Source organism: Ochotona princeps, chromosome 5 (genome assembly GCF_030435755.1).
Source record: "Ochotona princeps isolate mOchPri1 chromosome 5, mOchPri1.hap1, whole genome shotgun sequence".
Taxonomy (NCBI): Eukaryota; Metazoa; Chordata; class Mammalia; order Lagomorpha; family Ochotonidae; genus Ochotona; species Ochotona princeps.
In genome coordinates, this window is record NC_080836.1 from 82,647,884 (window position 1) to 82,669,372 (window position 21,489).

A 21,489-nucleotide genomic window follows, 5' to 3' on the forward strand; every position below is an offset into this window, starting at 1 on the left:
AAAGTCCTACCTCAGCAATAAGGATTTTCAAGTTCTAGACCACAAGTGTACTTTGCAACCTTGAGCAAAGCTCTTTTCCTTTTTTTTTTTTTTACAATTTTTTTTATTATTATTATTATCTTTTAATTATTTTTTAATAATCTTACTTAGTTGATTAGGGAACAAAGTGTCAAGGGCTACAGGGTGAAAGTGGGTAATACCACTGTTTCCACATCAATATCATTTTACCCTGTATCTGGGGTCAGGGAAAAAAACAAAGGGAAAAGCCCCACCCAACCTCCCACCCATCCCAGATCCCCAACGGGAGGCGCGCTCTGAGGGTCCTGCTCATACAGTTTTGATAGATCATCAGTTCTGGATTGCTGCCAATCTCTCAGTTCCAATCGCAATGAATCCTATTCAGAATCCACTGGCTGACAGTCTCTTCATGGTTGGGGTTCTAAGATGGCAAAGCTCTTTTCCATGTCTCAGTCCCTTTCCCCATCCTACAGTGATGATGACAGAATCCATGTCTACCACAAACGCTGTGATTAGCACAGTGGAGTACTGAAAACAACAGCTGTAAAATCTTAGTAAGATCCTATTGACACAAGAAGCGGATGCCCTGCCAATCCTGAACGTATTGCTACTTAAGAATCTGAAGAGAATGTGATAAATGAGGTGAGAGAAGGCCGTGCATTTTACTGGACACATGTTTTGGCTGTGTGGTCTAAGCCAGACATCCAAGATTGCAAGCACTGCGTTTATCCAGCTTTGTTAAATGGCAGGAGTTAGAGCAGCTGGAGTCGGGATGACATGCTGCACATCACAGGATGTGGGTACAATTCCTGGCTCTGGCTTCCTACTGATGCTGAGCCAGGAGGGTGGTGCTGATGGCTCTGAAGCTGGGTCCCTGCTTCTGACGGAAGAGAGGTGAATTGTGTCCTAGCTCCCGTTCTGGCTGTGGACCAGCTCCAGGTACTATAGGCAACAGGAAAGTGAACTCTGGATCAGAGCTGTTTCTCTACTTTTCAAATCATTAACAATGTATTTGAGAGAGAGAAAGAGAGTATCAACTAATTAACCCACTTACTTTTTACTTTTCAGCTTTCACATTAAAAATCAGTGTATATAGCCAGTCTGATAGGACTTTGGTGACAGTTAAACAAGGATTATACTAATTATGTTGATGTTCTTTTGCTTTATGATTCCAGTTCTCTTGATTTTTTTAATAGGAGGCATTACTGCCAGACTGAGGCAAAGACTAGTTGAAAATGAACTTATTAGCTCATTGTGGCACTAAAGCCAAGAAACCCAATACTGTGATGTTTCTGTTACTCTTTCATCAATCCCTGTTCCCTTTGATGAATTACACATTACATGGATTACATAAGCTCCTGCTAAAGTACATTTCAAGGGTATATAAAAACTGGAAATACTTATTGACCTTTTCTTGATGTTTTTAATAGTTTTAACTAGAAGTAATGGTTTTCTTACTATCTGAGTGAGCTGATCTCATGTGAAAACTGGTTTTCCCCAGAGGGGGCAGTTCCTGCGGTTCAGATTCTAACTTCAGCCTGGTTAGGGGTCAGGTGCCCGTGCCCCATCGGTCTCCCTGGCTGCATGAGGAGCTCCTGGCAAGAGGGCTTCTCTAGGTTTGTAGTGGGTATCTCCAGGGTGTCACTCAGAGGAATGGGTCAAAAGCTAATCCTGAATCAGCTTTTCCCTAGAGCATTCTGTAAGGCTCCATGTTTCCTGGAGCCTTTAGGAGGATTAATGTTGAGACAGTTTTAAGGACCTGACTCCAAACTTTCCAGGAAGCAGACAAAAAAAAAAAAAAAAAAAAAAAAATCCAAGAAATGTCCATCCCCACCAATTCATTGGCTTTGGCGGCATGGGTGTGGAAGTTCATCAGCACCTCCCTCCCAGGTGCTGGATGGGGATTGGCCTTTCTCTAGGCGAGGAGCCAGAAACGAGGGCAGCTTCTTGGATTTGCCGCTGCTTCGACTCTGGCATCCTCCTGGTCCTGCAAAGACCCATGTGCTCAACTTGCGCATCTCGGAGACCTACCTGGGCCTCTTCTCAGTGTCGCTGCTTACTTCTGGCCTAAAGTACTGCACTTAGCCTCCCAAGTGGTGCCCATCATGCCACCCCACCATTCATTCTTTATATAATAAGCTGCCAAGAGTGCTATTTTTAAAAATGAAAACAGAATCATCTCTACTTTCTTAAAAGTTATCCTGGGCCCTGGCAAAATAGCCTAGTGGCTGAAGTCCTTGCCTTGTATGCGCCAGGATTCCATATTGGCGCCAGCGTCCTGACTGCTTCACTTTCCATCCAGCTTCCTGCTTGTGGCCTGGGAAAGCAGTTGAGAACGGCCCAAAGCTTTGGGACCTTGCACCTGTGTGGGAGACCCGGAAGAAGCTCCTGGCTCCTGGCTTCGGATCAGTTCTGCTCCTGCTGTTGAGGCCACCTAGGGAGTGAAGTAGAGGATGGAAGATCTTTGTCTCTGTCTCTCCTTCTCTCTGTGTATCTGGCTTTCCAATAAAAAAAATTAAGTATAAATCTTAATATTAAAAAAAGCAATCCTTGGATCCCTGTTAACTTGTAAAATAATGCCTAAATTCCTTAGCATGTGCATGGAGTCTATATTATTCCTTAATCATCCCTTTGGTTTCATTGTTAATAATCCTCCTTCCCTTCACTGCAGCATGGGCCTCTGACTCTGTTTAACTTCTCCATTTCCCCCACAGTAAACTTCTTGAGAACACAGATCAAATGCCTTAGATATGCCCATGACCAGGATGTAGCATGGTCCTTGGCGCCTAAGCAGTAAATAAATACTCAGAAGAAGCCGGCACTTAATTTGAATGAACAATTTTAATTAAAATTAACAGTTCAGATAAAGAACAGGACTGTAATAGTGTTTAATATCAACTTCTGAGAAATCACATTTATATTAAAGAAATGAAAGGGGTCAGCAGAAGCCTAAAAAGGTGCCACTTACATGATTGCACTTGGATGACATAGGCTTAGTTCAGGTCACATAATACTCAGGTCAGGCCAGGTCAAGAGCAGGAAGGGACAAGCAGAGGACAAACCTCTGGGTGGTATTTATGTTGGATTCCATACTCTCCAGTGGCCTTGAAAATATTCAACATATTTGCAACATTCAACAAGATCTTCATAAAATGACTGCAGTGTTTCAAAACAGTTTACCTCTACTCGGGCTTTGCTCTGATCACGTCCCCTCCCGGGGGTAAAGCTGTAACACCAAAGCCTGTCGGTGCCCAGGGTCCTTGGCAGGACGGGACGGCAGTGAATCTGTAGTTCTCGCTTACTTTAAGAAACAGCTCCGTGGTTGTCATTTACCTTTTCAAGCACTCTTATTTTGGTCGTTTAGAACATGAGAAAAAGTGACAGTGAATATGAATGATACTTAAGTGATTTGTGGGCGCTACCAGAAAATAATTTTTTTAAAAAACAATATTCCATTGCCACATTCACGAAGGTGGCAAAAGCTGCATTAATAAGAAAAAGGCTGTAAACTTATAGAAAAGATAGATGCCAGCTTCTAAACAAATTACAAAGTTGATTTCACTTTTACCCTTGAGTGTTACACAGAAAAATGTAAACCTGTGGACCTAGTTACCAAAAAACACTTCTCCGAAGCCCAGGGATGACCTTAAAGTTTCGCCTGAGAGAGCTTTATCTTCAAGTTTTCTCCAAGTTTATCCATGAACTCAAATGTGTTCAAGTAGTCAGAACGTTGCACACTAGGAGGGAAGGAAACAGGAAAGAAGAAAAATTTAGTTTATCTCTGACAGAGGACCAGGTATAGGATAATCCTACAAATGATACATTAATATTCTATTTCCTGCTACAAGAAGGCTAATGGATATTAACAAGGGACAAACCTGCACAATGACTATGCTTAAGGCCGCTGCACAGGCTTGGGACACAGGCTCTGTGGGCAGCCAGTAGTGGGGCAGCCTTTTCACACAGCTTTGAGGGTCACGCCACTGCCAGGTTTCACTTGTCTCAAATTGGTGAGACTAAAACAATCCCACTTCTTCCTCATTCTTAAACAAAACAAAAACCTATCTGCACATTTCACGTTCTTTATAAAAAGCTTCAACACTCTTTATTTCTCATAATATATATGCATATTCCTTAAGATTTAAGAAAAATAAGACAGTGGACTTGCTAACCTAAATGCTGCTGACAGGTGCCTATGTAATAAGTTACAGAGGTGCTGTACTGAACACTGTATTCTTGCTGGGTATTCAAGCTAAGAAACTCTTCTAGGTTTCCTTTTCTGTGGTCTACTCTGCCTGAACTGAGAACTTTTGAGGACAGATGGGTTGGGACATAGTATCAGTGTTAAACTCCAACTCTGCTTTGAGAAAGCAGTTCCTGGTCAGTAGCTGATCCAGCAGCGACTCTGGCTACCGTGGTCTTAGCAAATCCTGAGGCAGGATGCAGCTAGTTACCAGTTATAATCAGTTATCATCAGTGCCGCTTACTTTTTTCATTTTTAACTTAAAGATAATAAAGTAATCTCTGATGTCCATTTGTTTGCAGTTATCTATGATTTTGTTCTTAAAATAAATAGAACCTTGGTATTCAAGGACTGTCAACTAGAGGCTAGCAAGCTGCAGTGTGGCCCATGGGCTAACCTGCGGCCTGGGTTTGTACACTGAAGTCTGCTAGGGATGGAGCCACACCCATTCACTGACTGCTTCCCTGCTGCAACAGCAGAGGCAAAGTTCAGTAGTTATATAAAAAAGTGTGTGAAAAAGCTCTGTGTCCCACTAAGCTGAAAATGTTCCTTATCCAATAATTTACCAATGTCTGTTGATCCCTACAATTGCAAATAGCACTGATGTCTTCAAGCCAGTGACGCTACGTGGCAATTTGACTTACTTCGGCAAACCTTTAATGCAAGCTGCCAGGTCCTTGGTCATGAAGCCAGCCTCAATGGTCTCAATACAGACTTCCTCCAAAGCATTTGCAAAGAAGCTGAGCTCTTTGTTGTTATCCAGCTTGGCTCTGTGGGCTAATCCTCTGGTCCAGGCAAAAATGGAAGCTAAGAGAGGGGAGAAATATCCTCAACACACGCAACTTTCTATTATCCTGCATACAAGAATTCCCAAGTGTTTCACAGTCCCTCCAAACAGAACAGCTTTTGTGTGTGTGTACTTGATTGACTTTATTAGATGCTAATCACATGGACTGGAAGCTTTAGGATAGCTGGGAACATTTTACCAAACAGGAATGTTAAGAAAGCATATTTTCACAGTGTGACACTCGTGCTGAACTTTAAGGTATTTACCGAGTTAGAAACCGTCCCCATCTCCTCTCTAGTCTATTTCTGTCTCTTCTTTCCGAGATGTAATCTCTTTACAAGGTGCTGTCCTTGACATCTTGTTGAAATGATCTATCCATGTGGCTGTTAAGCTCCTAGCCCTCCGTGACCTTCACCACAGGGGCAAAGAAAAAGATTTACTGTCAATTTCTTCCTAACATTTCATCTCCCACATAATAGGAAAGCATATACCATGTGTGGTGACTTTGCATGCAAACACTGAGCAGCCACAGGGACCCTCTGAGTCCCTCTGGAGACCTCTTTTGGAGAAGTCAATGTAAACAATGTAAAAGTGACTGTCATCTTACCAATGGGGTTGGTGGATGTCTCCTGTCCCTTCTGGTACATGCGGTAGTGACGAGTTACAGTCCCATGGGCAGCCTCTGCTTCCACTGTCTTGCCATCTGGGCAAACCAGCACACTGGTCATCATGCCAAGGGAGCCATATCCTGCGAGTGCAGAACATGCATGAGGTACGGGGTTCAACTGGATGAAGAGAGTATATGACTAGCCTGGACAGATCCTGGGGACCATGAGCACATGCAGTCATCTCACTCCGCTCTCTTTCAGAAAGCAGGCTCCCTGCTTCAGATCAGACTCAGCGCCTGCAAATGCTGAATGTTTTCCTTAGGGAAAAGGATTCGGGGTCTGGCAGCCTATTCAGTCCTCGTTTTGTGTTTTCAAAGCTATTTTGGCTCAGTTTTCTTACCATTAAGAAATACCTAATTGCGTCAGACACATTAGTCTAGTGGCTAAAGTCCTTGCCTTGCATGCACTGAGATCCCATATGAGTGCCAGTTCATATCCCAGCTGCTCCACTTCCCATCCAGTTCCTTGCCTGCAGCCTAAAGGCTTGGGATGCTACACCTGCATGGGAGACCTGGAAGAAGCTCCCGGCTCCTGGCTTCGGATTGGCTCAGCTCCAGCCGTTGCGGCCACTTGGGGAGTGAACCAGCAGACAGATCTTGTCTCTCTGTATCTCCTTCTCTCTGTATATCTGTCTTTCCAATAAAGTAAATAAATCTTTTGAAAAGTACCTAATTTTCAGAGTTATTGTGGGATTGAATGAATGTACACATATTCATGAAGATAATGCATTAGCATATTCCTTAAAATGGTTGTGGGCAGAGAAAGAACTCAGCAGTTCATAGACTGGGAGGAGTGGGAGAAAAAGCAGGTAAAACCAGGAAGAATCGGCTACAAGACTACCTCACCTGCCTGCCTTGCTTTCTTAATCCACTAGAAAATCTTCTCTTCTGTGGTATCCTATTACAATTGAGTTCTCTTTTTAGTTCACATTGTTGTATTTGAATTTTTTCAAGAACCCATTTTCTCCATTTTTGTTACCTCTCAAGAATACCTATAAGGATCACAATAGAAACCTATTGCAGTCTTTTTTGGAGATGAGAGTATGCAGATTAACTACAATTTTCTTTTTTCTTATACTCTTTGAGTATGGTTAGAAATTTCTGGAAGAGGACCCATCATGATAGCCTAGTGGCTAAATCTTCATCTTGCCACTGCCAGGATCCCAAATGGGTGCTGTTTCATGTCCCGGCTGCTCCACTTCCCATCCAGCTTCCTGCTTATGGCTTGGGAGAATCGTCAAGGATGGCCCAAAGCCTTGGGACCCTGCACCTGAATGGGAGACCCAGAGCAAGTTCCTGGCTTCAGATTGGCTCAGCTCCAGCTGTTGCAGTCACTTTGAGAGTGAATCAGTGGGAGGATGATCTTTCTGTCTCTCCTTCTCTGTGTAAATCTGCCTTTCCAACAAAAATATATAAATGTTGGGCCTGGCGGCGTGGCCTAGCGGCTAAAAGTCCTCACCTTGAACGCCCCGGGATCCCATATGGGCGCCGGTTCTAATCCCAGCAGCTCCACTTCCCATCCAGCTCCCTGCTTGTGGCCTGGGAAAGCAGTCGAGGACGGCCCAATGCTTTGGGACACTGCACCCACGTGGGAGACCTGGAAGAGGTTCCTGTTTCCCGGCATTGGATCGGCACAGCACCGGCCATTGCGGCTCACTTGGGGAGTGAATCATTGGATGGAAGATTTTCCTCTCTGTCTCTCCTCCTCTCTGTATATCTGACTTTGTAATAAAAATGAATAAATCTTTAATATATATATATATAAATGTAAAAAACAAAACAAAACAAAAATTTCTAGAAGGATTTGTAGCTTATTTCCTACTAACATATTGGTCTGAGGTTTTGTGAATACTCTTAATTTTTTTTTAGTTGTATGTTTTTACCTTTCTTTTTTAAGAGTTTATTTGAAAGGCAGAATTACAGAGCAAGAAAGAAACAGAGAAACTTCCACTTGCTGATTTACTCTGCCAGTGATTGCAAAGTATGGAGCTGGGCCAGGAGCTGGGAGCTTGCTGCAGGTCTCCCAAGTCAGTGCAGGGACCTTAACACTTAGGCCATGCTTCACTGCTCTCCCAGGCCAGAAGCTGGGAGCCGGATAGGAAGCAGAGCAGCTGGACTCAGAGGGTTAACCTGCATGGCATGGCACTGCCCCTTCTGGTATTTATTGATTAGAGACATCCAAGACCCTACCCACGATGAATTTATCTATTACTATTAGAAGACATTACTTGGTAGCAAAGTTAATCCTGAAGACACAAATGAAACATCTATAGCTTACAGAGCTGGAGTAGGTACTAAACTACAGCACTGCTGCTGTTAACCTGTACAGGTGCCTTGAAGTCACAGTCTTGGCTCCAGGCCTGCTAAGTGCTCTACTGTATACTATACTTCAGAACTTTCATTTCAAATTCCTTTGAACCTCCATAACTTGATACTTATTTGAAATATTCTTCTAGACTCTCTTCTTTGTCATGAGGATACCTGAAATGATGGAATGATAATAGATCTTTTTCCAAAAAGTTAATTTTTAGGAATAGTTTTCCTTATCCGCCATGCAGTCCTTACAAAGCTACAGCACCCCTTCCTCTATCGTACAAATAATCCGAGGACTTAGAAAAATGGAAGGGGAAAGATAGTGTTGCGCAACTAATTTATCTGATATCAAATTATTGCCTGCTGAGTTGGGGTCCACTTGTCCAAACTGATTAAAGATGCTTAACTTTAAGTGAAAGACAAAAGTAGTGCCTCTTAGGGAGAGCAAACATAATTAAAGTTAGCACAAACACTTGTCTGAGGACATTCCGGTTCCCCTTAAGTACTCTGGGTAACTGAAAGCGAGGGCCAACGTCGTGAGGAAGAGCTCAGGGAAAGGAGAATTTCTGCTGCTCTGGCTTTCACTCCTGATACAAAGAGCCCAGCATTTCTGTGAACAGCCCTGGATTCTTTGCTCAATTCCCTCGTGCTGAAAGTTAAGGAAAGCTTTTGCGTCCCACAGTATTAGACTTTACTTCAAGGCTGGCAGAAGGCACATGATTGAGACCTGCTGCCAGCCAGGAATGAGTTTTTGGACACACCTGCTGCCTTGCTCATGTCACAATGGTGCCCTGGTTGTGTACATTTTCACCAGAAGCAGCATGAGAGCAGGGAGAGGGAGGGCTGGCTACTGGTTGGAGGCTTGAAAACATGAGAGGAAAACTGTTACCATCAACCAAGCCCATCACCTCCTCAGTCTGTGACTCACTTTCCTGATCTAAGGCTAATTTGATTTAAAATTTGAGTGGAGGATTTGGGGGAGAAGAGAAAAAGGAGAGAACAGAGAAAAGAGAGTGACAGAGGGTGCTCACCTGCCAGTTCACTCCCCGAATACCTGCAATCATTGGGGCTGCACCAGCTGCAGCTCCACCAGGAGCCAGAAATGCAACCCAAGTCTGCCATGTAGGTGGCAGGAACCCCGTCCCTTGAGTCATCACTGAAGCCTCTCAGGGTCTGCCCCGGCAGGAACCAGGAGTCAGGAGCATGAGCTGGGACCTGAACCAGAGACTTTAACGTGGGACATGGGCATCTTCACTGCTAGGTTAAATGCCCACTCCCTGAGCTTGATTTTAGATAGACGATGGCGCCTTGCAGTGATAACATAACACAGGGACACGAACTCCCTCTTTCCAAATGAAGAGTCACCATGCAAGGATGTAATGGCTTCAGACCAGGCCCCAATCTCCACTTGCTCCTCTGACACCCTTACCTTGGGCCACGGAGTCTGACTGCACGTCGCCATCATAATTTTTACAGGCCCAGATAAAGCCTCCTTCTGATTTCATTGCTTGGGCCACCATGTCATCAATGAGCCTATGTTCATACCAGATCTTCTGGGCTTCAAATTTAGCTTTGTACTGCCTAAGAAACAAGAGAAAAAAGAACAATCAAGAAGGAAGCTGGCTTTGTAGGAGGTATCATCTGCTTCTCCGAAAGCAGGTACGGGCTGGGGAAGGATAGAGGCCAAGAAAGCAGCAGACACGCGGGCCTCGGGCAGAGGTAGGCTGAGATGTCAATCACTCTCCAGCTGTGAATCCCTAGCTCAGTCCAGCTGCAGCTGTGACACCGCCTGCTGTGCAGGGAAGGTGTGAGAATCAAATCAGACAGTATTCCAACTGCTTCTTTACTTTCCTCAGTTTCAGATATTACAGCTCAGATTACCAAGTATTTGTTTATTTTAAGGATGTACTAAAGAGGAGGAAAGGGACCAGTCCATTGCTTAATAGCACTGTGAAGACTACATACCACAGGACAGTTTCTACGTGCGACATAGCCAGGTAGTAGGAAGACGCAACCTAAAAGGAGTTTATCCATCTTCAAAAGGAACACATGCTCACTTCATGTGCTGCGAATCCAAAGTTGGTATAAACTTAGACTGAAGTTCAAATGATTACACTAAGCCAGAGTTTTAAACCATAACAGGCTTCAGAAACACAGGAAATGTTCCTAACTCAGGAAGTCATACATTTAAAATACTAGAGCCTTCTATTACTAAGAGTATGTTTATTCAAATATTAAACAATCACAACATGAAAAAACAATTACTTTGGGGCCCGTATTTGAGAGCACATTTACTTTCATTTTATTTGAAAAGCAGAGTGACAAGAAACATAGGGAAATCATCCACTTATTGGCTCACTCCAGAAATGTTATTATCTTTTTTACTTGATTTGTTGCAGAGTTGAAAGGGTAAGGGGATGCAGTATCTATTCCATTCATGTTAACTTACATCAGAAAGGAAAAGGGAAAAGAGAACAGTTACTTACTTGTCATATATCTCCTGAAAGATGTCTTTAAAACGTCCATCATATTTCTTCAGAATAGTGTTTTTGGTGCTCAGATACAAAGGCCAACCCTTAGACAGAGCCATCTGGAAGGAACTGTGTGCAAAATCTTCAATTGATTTATCCTGATTGTACATTCCCATGGCAACACCACCACAATCTGCCAGGGGAAACCAATGAAAGGAGGACGGTAAATGCAGGACAGTAGTCACCAAGCTTATGTCATCTCCATCACAGCTCCCAGCCTTCAGCGGGCTCAAGACTGCGTCTGCCTGGAATATTTCACAAGTTCCCAAGGCACAAAATGGCAGAAAAGTCAGTTCTAAATAAAAACATTCTAGCAGCAGGGGAATTGAAATCAGACAAACATAGCCTTTAGGATCCTGAACACGCTGAAATATGACATATGAGAAATGATTGCTGTGACTAAGAAAAGGAAAATAATTGTGAAATTGTCTCTTACATGCTTTAACAATATTCAGTGTGTATCTTAAATTTTATGGGAATATTCATAGTCACTAAGAAAAATTTGTAATTTAAAAACTGAATGAAAATAATTTCCTAGAGGATGTTGAGTGCTCCTGCTATAATTGGTAGAAAAAAATTAAGCTACTTATAATCATTACTGTTTCACAACTCGTACATGTTGAACTCTGTTGTTACTGAAACACAACTGAACCCTTGCCAAGGCCTAGGGTTAACTTGGCAGGAAAGGTGATTGGGAAAGGTACGGAAACCAGAAGAGTTGCATTTTATTAAGATGGCATTGTTTAGAAGAGGCAGGCAAGGAAAACAACTTTGGGAAGAGTTGAGATTTTTGTTTACGTAAGCACTCTCAACTTCAAGAGTCAAGAAAAGGGCTCATAAGATTTTTCCAGCAACTTTTGCATAGGATTTGCCAAAATAGACCTTGGAAGCAGCAGGGACAGCACGGCAAAGAAAAGGCAAAAAGTAAATGTTCTACTTGCATAGTATAAAAAGAGGACGAGATTTCAGGAAATACACAATCCTTCCCAAATGTAAACCCTACTGCAGCAAAGGGTAGGATTATATGGCAAGTCATTTGGACCTATTGATGCTTATACGATTGTGTGCAACAGACTCAAGCTCACATTTCCTGTCTATACAACGATTTCCTTGCCTTAACCTATGTACCTTTCCACATAGGTGCCTAAGTCCTACGCACCTTTATCCATGCTGCAGGAAAGCATGGAAGCCAATATTTTATATATTTTGGATTCTGCAGAAATACTATAGATTATAATATTATCTTTAGGCAGTCATACAAACAACTTTAAAAAGGTTACAATGTTGTCTAAACGATGTGTAAAAATCAGAAGGTGTATGTTTGGATGACTCATGCATACCTTCAAAGTTATGTACGAGGTATGTCACCTTCTGGGATCCATCATTCGGTGTGTAGGTTATCTCTACCTTCCCAGGCCCAGGAACAACAAAATCGGTTGCTCTGTACTACAGATGGGGAAAGAAGTATTAAAGAGAGAAAACTATGTAAGAATTATAAAAATCACAAAATAGAGTTAGAAGACACCTGGCCAGACTAGGCACCGTAGCTTAACCTTTTCTTTTAAAAGATGAAGCTGAACAAGTCCAGAGAATTCCAAAAGGTAGCTACTTGGAGACCATCTACATTAAACTCATACAGGTTTTTAAAAAAATTAAAATGAAAAAATAAAAGGGGTTGAGCGTTTGGCCTGACCCTTGAGGAGCCAGCTGGCTGGCCTAGTGGCTAAGGTCCTCGCCTTGAATGCACTGGGATCCCATGTGGGTGCTGGTTCTTATCCCGGCAGCTCAACTTCCCATAAAGCTCCTTGCTTGTGGCCTGGGAAAGCAGTTGAGGATGGTCCAGTGCCTTGGGACCTATTTTTGAAAGGAAAGGGCCCAGCGCGGTGGTCTAGCAGATACAGTTCTTGCCTTGCATGCACTGGGATCCCATGTGGGCCCCGGTTCTAATCCTCGTGGCCCTGCTTCCCTTCCAGCTCCCTGCTTGTCACCTGGGAAAGCAGTCAAGGACAGCCCAAAGCCTTGGGACCCTGCACCCATGTGGGAGACCCAGCAGAGGCTCCTGGCTCTGGATTGGTTCAGCTCTGGCCATTGCGGTCACTTAGGGACTGAATCAGTAGATGGAAGATCTTCTCTGTCTCTCCTCCTCTCTGTATATCTGACTTTCCAATTTAAAAAAAAACAAACCTTAAAAAAAAAAAAAACAGAGGGGCCTGGCAGCGTGGCCTGGCGGCTAAAGTCCTCGCCTTGAATGCGCTGGGGTCCCATGTGGGTACTGGTTCTTATCCCGGCAGCCCCACTTCCCATCCAGCTCCCTGCTTGTGGCCTGGGAAAGCAGTGGAGGACAGACTAAGGCCTTGGGACCCTGCACCCGCGTGGGAGACCCGGAAGAGGTTCCTGGCTCCTGGCTTTGGATCGGCACAGCACCGGCCATTGCAGGCACTTGGGGAGTGAATCATCGGAAGGAGGATCTTCCTCTCTGTCTCTCCTGCTCTCTGTATATCTGACTTTGTATTATAAAAATTATAAAAAAATAAATAAATCTTAAAAAAAGAGAGAGAGAGAGAACATGAATACTCAATTACGCCAAAATGACTTACTTGATCCCCATAAGCATGGCGGCCTATGATGATGGGTTTCACCCATCCAGTCACAAGCCGGGGGATGTTTTTACAGATGATAGCTTCTCTGAAGACAGTGCCACCCAGAATATTTCGGATGGTGCCATTAGGCGACTTCCACATTTGTTTCAGCTTGAACTCTTCCACTCTCTTCTCATCGGGGGTGATGGTAGCACACTTGACGCCCACGTTGTACTTCTTTATAGCTTCTGCAGCATCCTTGGTGACCTGGTCATTGGTGGCATCACGGTTCTCTATACCCAAGTCATAGCTTGGGAGGAGACAAAGTTCAAACTCACTTTTCAGTTACACTGATGGGTTATAATCTGTGACCAACAAGTGGCATGCAGAGCTTGCCACAGAGAAAATAAGGCACCAAACACACCTACATCTTCCAATTTTCAGTGTTAGCATGTCCTCAATGCACAAACTGGCTGCTAATTAAAGAAGGAACTGAGAGAGGCCAGACAGCTGGACCACGACCCCTGAGCGGCAGTAAGAAGCTATCAGGAAGCTATCTGGGACACACTGACCTCTGCCCCTCTGCGGCCTGTTCTTTACCATACAGAGGCACTAAGAGCACTTCTGCAAACCTTTGCCCCAGTTTCCCTCCATATAATTAGCATAAAAGTGTATGACTAGGCGCTACCTACTTATTCCTTAGTAAATATTGTACTTTAAAGGCTAAGGGGGTGGAACGCTTAAAAGACTTATTTTGACACTAAAGGCGTGGGAAGAATAGAGAGACAATTAATGCCAAAAATGCTAATGCCTTCTTCACTCATGCTAGTTAGTCATGAGGTGAACCTTTCCCTAATTCTTGGGCAATCTTTCTGTTCTGGAGAGAAGCTAGTAGTTCACTGGGTAAAAATGCAGCCCATCAACTGTTGTGGATACACCAGAGTATACACACCAACATTCAGATTACTACTGTCATTTGGCGCTACACGGACGCTGTCTGTCCATGCAGCACAGGAAATGACTGCAAAGTTTTAATTAAAGTACATGATGCTCTGTCCAAAGCAGGAAAAACAAGGTAATGTCACAATTTATTTTGTTTTCCAGGGCTTTAATCAAGATTTTTTTTCAGCTCTCAAAATGGGTTGAAGCAGTAAGTAACGTCTAGATTTGTTTAGTTTTTTTGTCTTCCTTCCCGTAAGCATCCCAATTTGTGATACAATCATAGAGACAGTAATCTTGGCTTATTTCTAAATAAAATAATCTGTTCCTGCTCCACCATTAGGTAGTTTATATAGCTCTGCCAAAGTCATGAACTCTTTATTTTCTTGCATAGGAAATGCTGAATATCTACAAATGTTAATTCCAGCTCCAACAAGTAGTGGGATCAACAATTTTCATGTTCCTTGGGATCATTTCTCATTAGAAGAATTTACTTACAAATTAGTGGGTTTTCTGCTTCTATTCTTAACATTAAAAAAAAAAAGGGAATAAAGGACCTGAACTACATAAAACAAAGTAAGCACTGCATCGTCCTCAAAAAGAACTAATCAGTTATAACAATAATTCTGGAACAACTTCAGTCTTGACCGAGCCTTCCAAAATCTACTAGTCGGCAGCCACTGAACTCTTTCCCTGCTAATGATCACTCCCTTCCAAAGTCCTGAGCTTCCACACTTAGGCGTCTCCTTGTGTTACTGTACAGATCCCTGAAGAATTCCACAAGTTTAGTCACTGTCATGTAAATTCTGAAACAATAGAGAGTTTGTAAAATATTCCTTTCACCCTCTCGGAAGATGTCTTTAGGCTTCATTTCCTATTACATACCTGCTGAACTCCTGCAAGCATCTACACCCTACCATGGTTATTACACAGACAGCATCAGCAGCTTAGCCTTAGAACAATTAAAAAGGGTGTCTAACTACATGATGCAAGTGAAATGTCTACACCCATGCATATAACGGGTCCCCGGGACACATGCTGAGGCAGAAGTTTAGATTGGGACAAACTCACACAGCTACCAACTGTCAGGCTGCAAAGTGTTGCTCAACCTTTTACTACGCCAGCCTTCAGGGGTTCTGTTTTTTTTTTTTTTTTTAATCTTTCTAAAAACCCCTCAAACAGGCAGAGAACAAGAGCAATTTTAGGAGCTACATAACGGGGACAAAAGACGATGACATCAAGGCTTTCCTATCTGTCCCAAATTCTTTAGACACACGAAGGAACACGGCTGATCAGCATGCAGGAAGGTGGGGCTTGATTAAATAACTGTGAGGGTTCTTTATGGGCTGTGCGTGAGAGGTTCAGAACAGAGAAAGAAAGGGACACTTCTAATTCATTCACTAGAGTGATCTGAGAGAAGAGAGCTCGAAAGGACAAAACTGTATTAACTCATTGTTAGACTTCTACTTTTTCCCTTTCTACAAATACTTTACGTTATTCTTTGCTACAGATATATTACAAAAAAGAAAAAAAAAAATCTAAGCAATGCAGTTGTCTAAAAAGCCCTGACAAATACTTTGTTCACCTTATAATTCTTGATTCTAAATAGTGGTCATTTAGTTTTTCTTTTCCTTTTTTTTTTTTTTTAGAGAATTATTTATTTATTTGAAAAGAGTTCCATGGAGATAGTAACAGTCATCTAAATATATGTAGGCTAAATATAAAGCTTTATTGACAAAATGCAGCTACATCTACCTAAAAAGAAAAAGCTATCTGTACCTTGAAATAACTTAAATATGCTACCTAATTGCTAGCTAGATGGAGGGGTAATTACCTATGCAGATCCAGTTCCACATAAGGATATATGAGCTTTTCTTTAATCAATTCCCAAATAATTCGTGTCATTTCATCTCCCTGCATCTCCACCACAGAGCCGCCATGGATTTTTTTGGACATGTTGATGTCTATCAACCTAAAAAGAGAAAGATAAGATACATACATGCCTTATCATTTTATTTTGTCACAAAGTAGAAATGACATGTGAACAGTGTGATGACTGCTACAAGAACAACTCTAACAGCAAAGCACAGATGTGTAAAAGCACATAACAACCATCACATTCACCGTTAGGATGTGACTGTGCCTTCTCTCTACAAAGCTTCGAAACTTGCTTCAACACTGATTTCTCAGGAAGCCCTTACAACAACTCTATAAATGAAAAATTTCCCATTTATTTTTTCTTAAAAGAAAAACAGCTTGCCTAAGACCACCTCACTGGAGTGTGGGGAAGCCTGAACCCATAACTTGTGGCCACTAATCATGCCATCATTATTCTAAATTTGGTCTGCCTTTGGAGTGAGAGGGTTCCCACACCATCATGTGTATTTGAACATTTTCTATCCAACTCCTTGTTCCTGGGCCCTCAAGATGGGCAGTGTGATGAGTGCTAATATTTTCCCTCCCCGGAGAGGCTATTTTGGTTAAAATAACTACCTGTCAGCAAGTCACCTGGTTCTTGTGACCTGTATTCAGGAACACATCAAGACTGAAAATGAGGAACTCCTGGTGGAGCCACGCTGTTCTAGAGAACACACAGATTACAGACGTGGCGCTAAAAATAAAAGTGACTGGCCAAGCAGAGACACCTGTACATGGCTGCAGCGACGCCACTGCCTAGGCCACCAGCACGTCCCTGCTTCCCTCCAAGGCACCCTAACTCCTACACCATCCTTTTGGCTGTCACTGGCAAGGTAGATAGGGAAGTGGCATTTTCTAGGTACAGGCATCATTTTAAAAAGATGGGATGTAGGGGCAGCACATGCAAATCCACCTGATTCCCCGTATGTGGCAGGTGAGGGCAAAGGTGAGCCCTCTGGAAAACGTGCAGTGATGAGGATGCCATGTCCCTGGCTGCTGAAGGAACAGCACAAGGCCGGGGCCTGTGGCACGCCTTCTTTCCTCCCCATCACTCCACAAGGGTGCTTTCCAGCGGCACAACTGTACACGGTCTTCAGCCCCCTAATTAAAGGGGAGGACAGCACCAGTAGGGAGGAGGCTTGAAAAATTATTACCCAGTTCCTCTTGAAAAGCTGAGCTAAAGTAATTTGGTCCTTAGATTTAAAGATGAACTATCTAGGAATGGCACAATGGCTTAGTGGCTAAAGTCCTTGCCTTACATGCGCCGGGATCCCATAAGGGCACCAGCTCACATCCCAGTGGCCCCACTTCCCATCCAGCTCCCTGCTTGTGGCCTGGGAAAGCAGTCGAGGACAGCGTAAAGCCCTGGGACCCTGCACCCCGCATGCAAGACCTAGAGAAGGCTTCTGGCTCCTGGCTTCAGATTGGCTCAGCTCCGGCTGTTGCGGCCACTTGGGCAGTGAACCAATGGATGGAAGATCTTTCTTTCTGTCTCTCTTTCTCTCTGTAAATCTGACTTTACAAGAAAAGTAAATCCTGGGCCTGGCGGCGTGGCCTAGTGGCTAAAGTCCTCGCCTTGAACACCCCGGGATCCCATATGGGCACCGGTTCTAATCCCGGCAGCTCCACTTCCTATCCAGCTCCCTGCTTGTGGCCTGGGAAAGCAGTCGAGGACGGCCTAAAGCTTTGGGACCCTGCACCCGTGTGGGAGACCCGGAAGAGGTTCCTGTTTCCTGGATCGGATCGGCACAGCACTGGCCACTGCGGCCACTTGGGGAGTGAATCATCGGACGGAAGATCTTCCTCTCTGTCTCTCCTCCTCTTTGTATATCTGACTTTGTAATAAAAATAAAATAAATCTTTAAAAAAAAAAAGTAAATCTTAAAAAAAAAGTGGACTATCTAGACAGTAACTTCAGGTGGTTTTTTTGTTGTTGTTGTTGATTTAAAGATGTATTTTATTTATTTGGAAGAGAGTTAGAGAGAGATCGCCCATAGCTGGTTCACTGCCTAAATGGCTGCAGGGGTCCAAGCCCTTCAGCCATCTTCCACTGCTTTCCCAGGCCATTAGCAGGGAGCTGGGTGGGAAGTAAGCGCCCTATCGATAAGTTGGCGGCCTTACCCACGACTGACACAGCACTGGCCCCAAGCCTCAGTGTTTTGTGAAAAGCAGGGTTATGTTCCCAACCTTCAAGCTCATTTTCACTTCCCAAATTTGTAAATCCAGACTCCTGTTTACCATGTTTGGTGTCTAGGCTCCCCAGAGCACTACTGAGGAACATTCTGGAACTCAGGTAGAGTACAAGGAATCAGCAAACTGGTTTGAAAGAGTCAACTACTTCTCAGTAATTCCAAGCCTAATTTATAGTACAGTTTAAAGTACTATGGTCAGATTTAACCACACTACTATACCTGTTTTAAGACAAACAAAAAAAAAAAAAAGAAAAAAAAACCCAGGCAGTGAATTTATCCTGTCTCGATACCACATTTCCGTGGCCATGTTCCTGAATGTTACGCAACAGTTATGACTTTGCTATTTTTCTTCACGGTACATGCGGCTAACAGAGGATCAAGCAGGATATGCAAAAGTGACAGTGTGCTTCAACTCACTGCTTCTCAGCGAAAGAGCTGCGCTCTCAGCGATAATTTCCCTGTATTTCACAATGCCTAACAAGCATTTCAGCCTTTTCTCACACCATTTATACACAACGTTTGCACAGTTTTATTTTAACTTAGCGCTGCTTTCCAGGGGCTGGCCTGGACTCATTTCTGGGCCCTTGCCGTTGTTTTCTGTCTCCTCCTCAACTACAACTTCTGAAGAAACGATCATTCCAAGCTTAAGTCACCAATTCACTGAGTCTCCTGACATACTTGTGGAATTCTAGAAAATGCGTGCCCGGAGTAATGAGTAGTTTAAAAGAGCCATTCACCCTAGCCAATTGTATTTTCATCAACCTCAGGTTGGTAGGTATGGTTCCCCTTCCCGCTGGCTTTGTAAGCTAAGTTCATGGGCTTTAATAGCTCCAGGGCATAGACAGTCTCCTGGGGGGGGAGAGGGGTTGCAACCTTGGGGAATATTCCAGACTCATCCTGATGCAGTGGCCAGGCCTGGCCCCAATCAATTAAATGCAGCAGGACCTCGGCTGGCCAGTGTTTGGCATGGGGTCAATTGTAGCCCAGTTCAGTGCAGACACATCCTAACCCAGAGACCCTAGCTAGAATCCTGGCTACTCACTTCTAATCCGGTTTCCTGCTGTGGCGCACCCTGGGAGCTAACGGCAGGTGACAAGTCTCAAGTCTTGGGGAGTGGAGGGGCTGGGAGGGAGGACAGGGTTCCAAATCATGGCACAGAGCCTGGCCAACCTTGGCTGAGGTGGCAATTAGGGGCGTGAATCAGCAGATGGAAGAGCTCTGGTTTTCTTACTTTCAAATGAAATGAAAAGACATTAAACAAATCAAATCACAACCTCATCGGGGGCTAATTACTAAATCTCACCTTTGTGGTGGATCAGTGTCTAGTCACTTCAACTCCTCTGGATCTTGCAAAATTCCCGGATCAGTTTCTCTCCCTAAAACAGAACCCAAAGGAGATGGAAAGTTTCTTTCTACAAACTCAAGAGCGCTCAGCTGTTAGGCACAGCTCCCCCCAGCCGGGTCAGTCCGGTTTCAAGTACAGCGCCCAACCAAAGAGCGGCAGAGGGCAGGTAGAGGCCCTCCAGGCAGTTTGCACAAGAGGTCAAGGGGCGCGGGCGGCTGTGGTGCACACCCCGCAGGGCGAGTCCAAAGGCGTGTCCCCGCCCTGTTCCTTAGCGGATCTGGGCACTGCACGTCGGTCCTTCGCCCTCCGGCCTGCAGACCTATCGGAGCCGGGTCAGGGCCTCCTCCCAGGCCCCCACAGCCGGAGCTCTACTCCTCAAGCACCGGGAGCCTGCAGAGGGCTCCCCGACCCCCACCGGCCGCGGCTGGCCAGGCGGGCGCGTCCACCGGCTTCACCGCAGGCGCCTAAGTCCTCGGCTTCACTCTTTCTTTTGCAAACAACGCTCTCTCCTCCAGCCAGCCTGACTCGGTCCTCTCTGCGCCCCCCGCCGGGCTTGGCTTTCCGACTCGTGGGCAGGTCTGGGGTTGCACTTGCTACTGCCTGCAACGTCCCCCGCCGTCCACTCGCTCCCTCAGGCCAGCCACACGTCCAGCACACCCCTTCCCCACGCACAGCCCTCGGGTGGGCTTCCTTCGCTGCATCCGGGCCTCGCGGCTAAGTTCCTTCCTGCTCCCTCCTTCTCCTCATTCCAGCTTTCAGGGGAACCACAGCCTCCCCCAACCGCCGGGGGCCGGCGCCGCCCCGCAGCGCCTCTCAGGTTTACCTGCCCAGGAAGCGACGCTGGCCAGCCTCGGGGCAGCCGCAGCCTCTCGCACCCTCAGTCACAGCCTCCACGGGCCAGAGCCGTCCCAGAGCCCGACGACGAAGCCGCCGCCGCCGCCGCCGCACCGACCGGGACCTGAGGGCGCGTCCCGGCCTTTCCTCTTCCAGGCTTTGTCCCCTCCCAGGCCCCGCCCCCTCAGCTCACCTCCCGGAGCCCCGCCCCCGCCGCTCCGCCAATGGCCGCGCGCCTACTCCGCCGGGGTGGGCGGGGCCCGCGGTGCTCCCGGCGGGTTCGGGTCCGACATCTGGCCGCCGTGAGGCGCTGCTGCCACCTGCCGGTGGGAAGCGGGACGCGCTCCGGCTTTGTCAACGTAGAGAGCTCGGCCAGGCGAGTGTTCAGGCTAACTCCAGACTGTGGCGGAGTGGACTGTGCATTGGCGGAGTGGACTGTGCATGGGAAGAGGGGACTGTGCATTGGAGGAGTGGACTATGCTTGGGAGGAGTGGACTGTGCATTGGAGGAGTGGACTGTGCATTGGAGGAGTGGACTGTGCTTGGGAGGAGTGGACTGTGCATTGGAGGAGTGGACTATGCTTGGGAGGAGTGGACTGTGCATTGGAGGAGTGGACTGTGCTTGGGAGGAGTGGACTGTGCATTAGAGGAGTGGACTATGCTTGGGAGGAGTGGACTGTGCTTGGGAGGAAGGCAGTGCTGCGGGTTGCGAGGGGGTTGGTAGGAGTGTCGGCACTGCTGGAATGTGTGGGAGGCAGCCGGCATCCATGCTTCCATATATAATTCCCACCGCCGCCGCCGACTCCAATTACTACCTGCTGCAAATAAACCCATTCATCTTTTGCATTCCGAGAAAATGAAGGATTCTGTTATCTGGGTTCCAATGCACATGGCCTGCAGAAAGCAGTGGATTTAAAAAATACTGTTCCAAGTATTTATCTTTTGTAAAGTCCTTGGTCTTGAAAACCTGAGAGGAACTATTTTGTGATTTATACAACCGTGGCGTAGTGTGTATTGATATTCAGGATTCAGTGCTCCTGAACGGATTTGAAAATGATCTCCAATATTGGATCGTTTCTCTCAGAAGGTAGTAAAAACCCCGTTTTGGACACCAGAGGGCGCTCG

The 21,489-nt window shown here is 45.3% G+C and overlaps 1 protein-coding gene across 2 annotated transcripts; it reads right to left on the reverse strand.

Moving 5' to 3' along the window:
* Nucleotides 1-2,840: 2,840 nt before the first annotated feature.
* Nucleotides 2,841-19,614, reverse strand: IDH1 (isocitrate dehydrogenase (NADP(+)) 1). Of its 2 annotated transcripts, XM_058664932.1 has the most exons (9): nucleotides 19,490-19,614; nucleotides 15,912-16,041; nucleotides 13,157-13,448; nucleotides 11,900-12,005; nucleotides 10,515-10,692; nucleotides 9,458-9,609; nucleotides 5,656-5,796; nucleotides 4,906-5,068; nucleotides 2,841-3,755 (listed from the first exon to the last, which is right to left on the reverse strand). In XM_058664932.1, the coding sequence occupies exons 2-9, from the start codon at nucleotides 16,031-16,033 to the stop codon at nucleotides 3,665-3,667; spliced, it is 1,245 nt and encodes a 414-aa protein (XP_058520915.1). In that variant the 5' UTR covers nucleotides 16,034-16,041; nucleotides 19,490-19,614; the 3' UTR covers nucleotides 2,841-3,664. The 2 variants fall into 2 exon arrangements, with proteins under 2 accessions (XP_058520915.1, XP_004576939.3); XM_004576882.4 differs by lacking the exon at nucleotides 19,490-19,614 and having other exon boundaries at nucleotides 15,912-16,049.
* Between the last annotated feature and the right edge of the window lie 1,875 nt (nucleotides 19,615-21,489).

Coding starts and splice junctions, on each gene's coding strand:
- IDH1 (XM_058664932.1), bottom strand. CDS start 16,033: ATGTCCAAAAAAATCCATGGCGGCTCTGTGGTGGAGATGCAGGGAGAT. Junction 13,449..15,911: donor GTGGAACTGGATCTGCATAG/GTAATTACCCCT, acceptor TCTCCTCCCAAG/CTATGACTTGGGTATAGAGA. Junction 3,756..4,905: donor TGCATTAAAGGTTTGCCGAA/GTAAGTCAAATT, acceptor CTTCCCTCCTAG/TGTGCAACGTTCTGACTACT.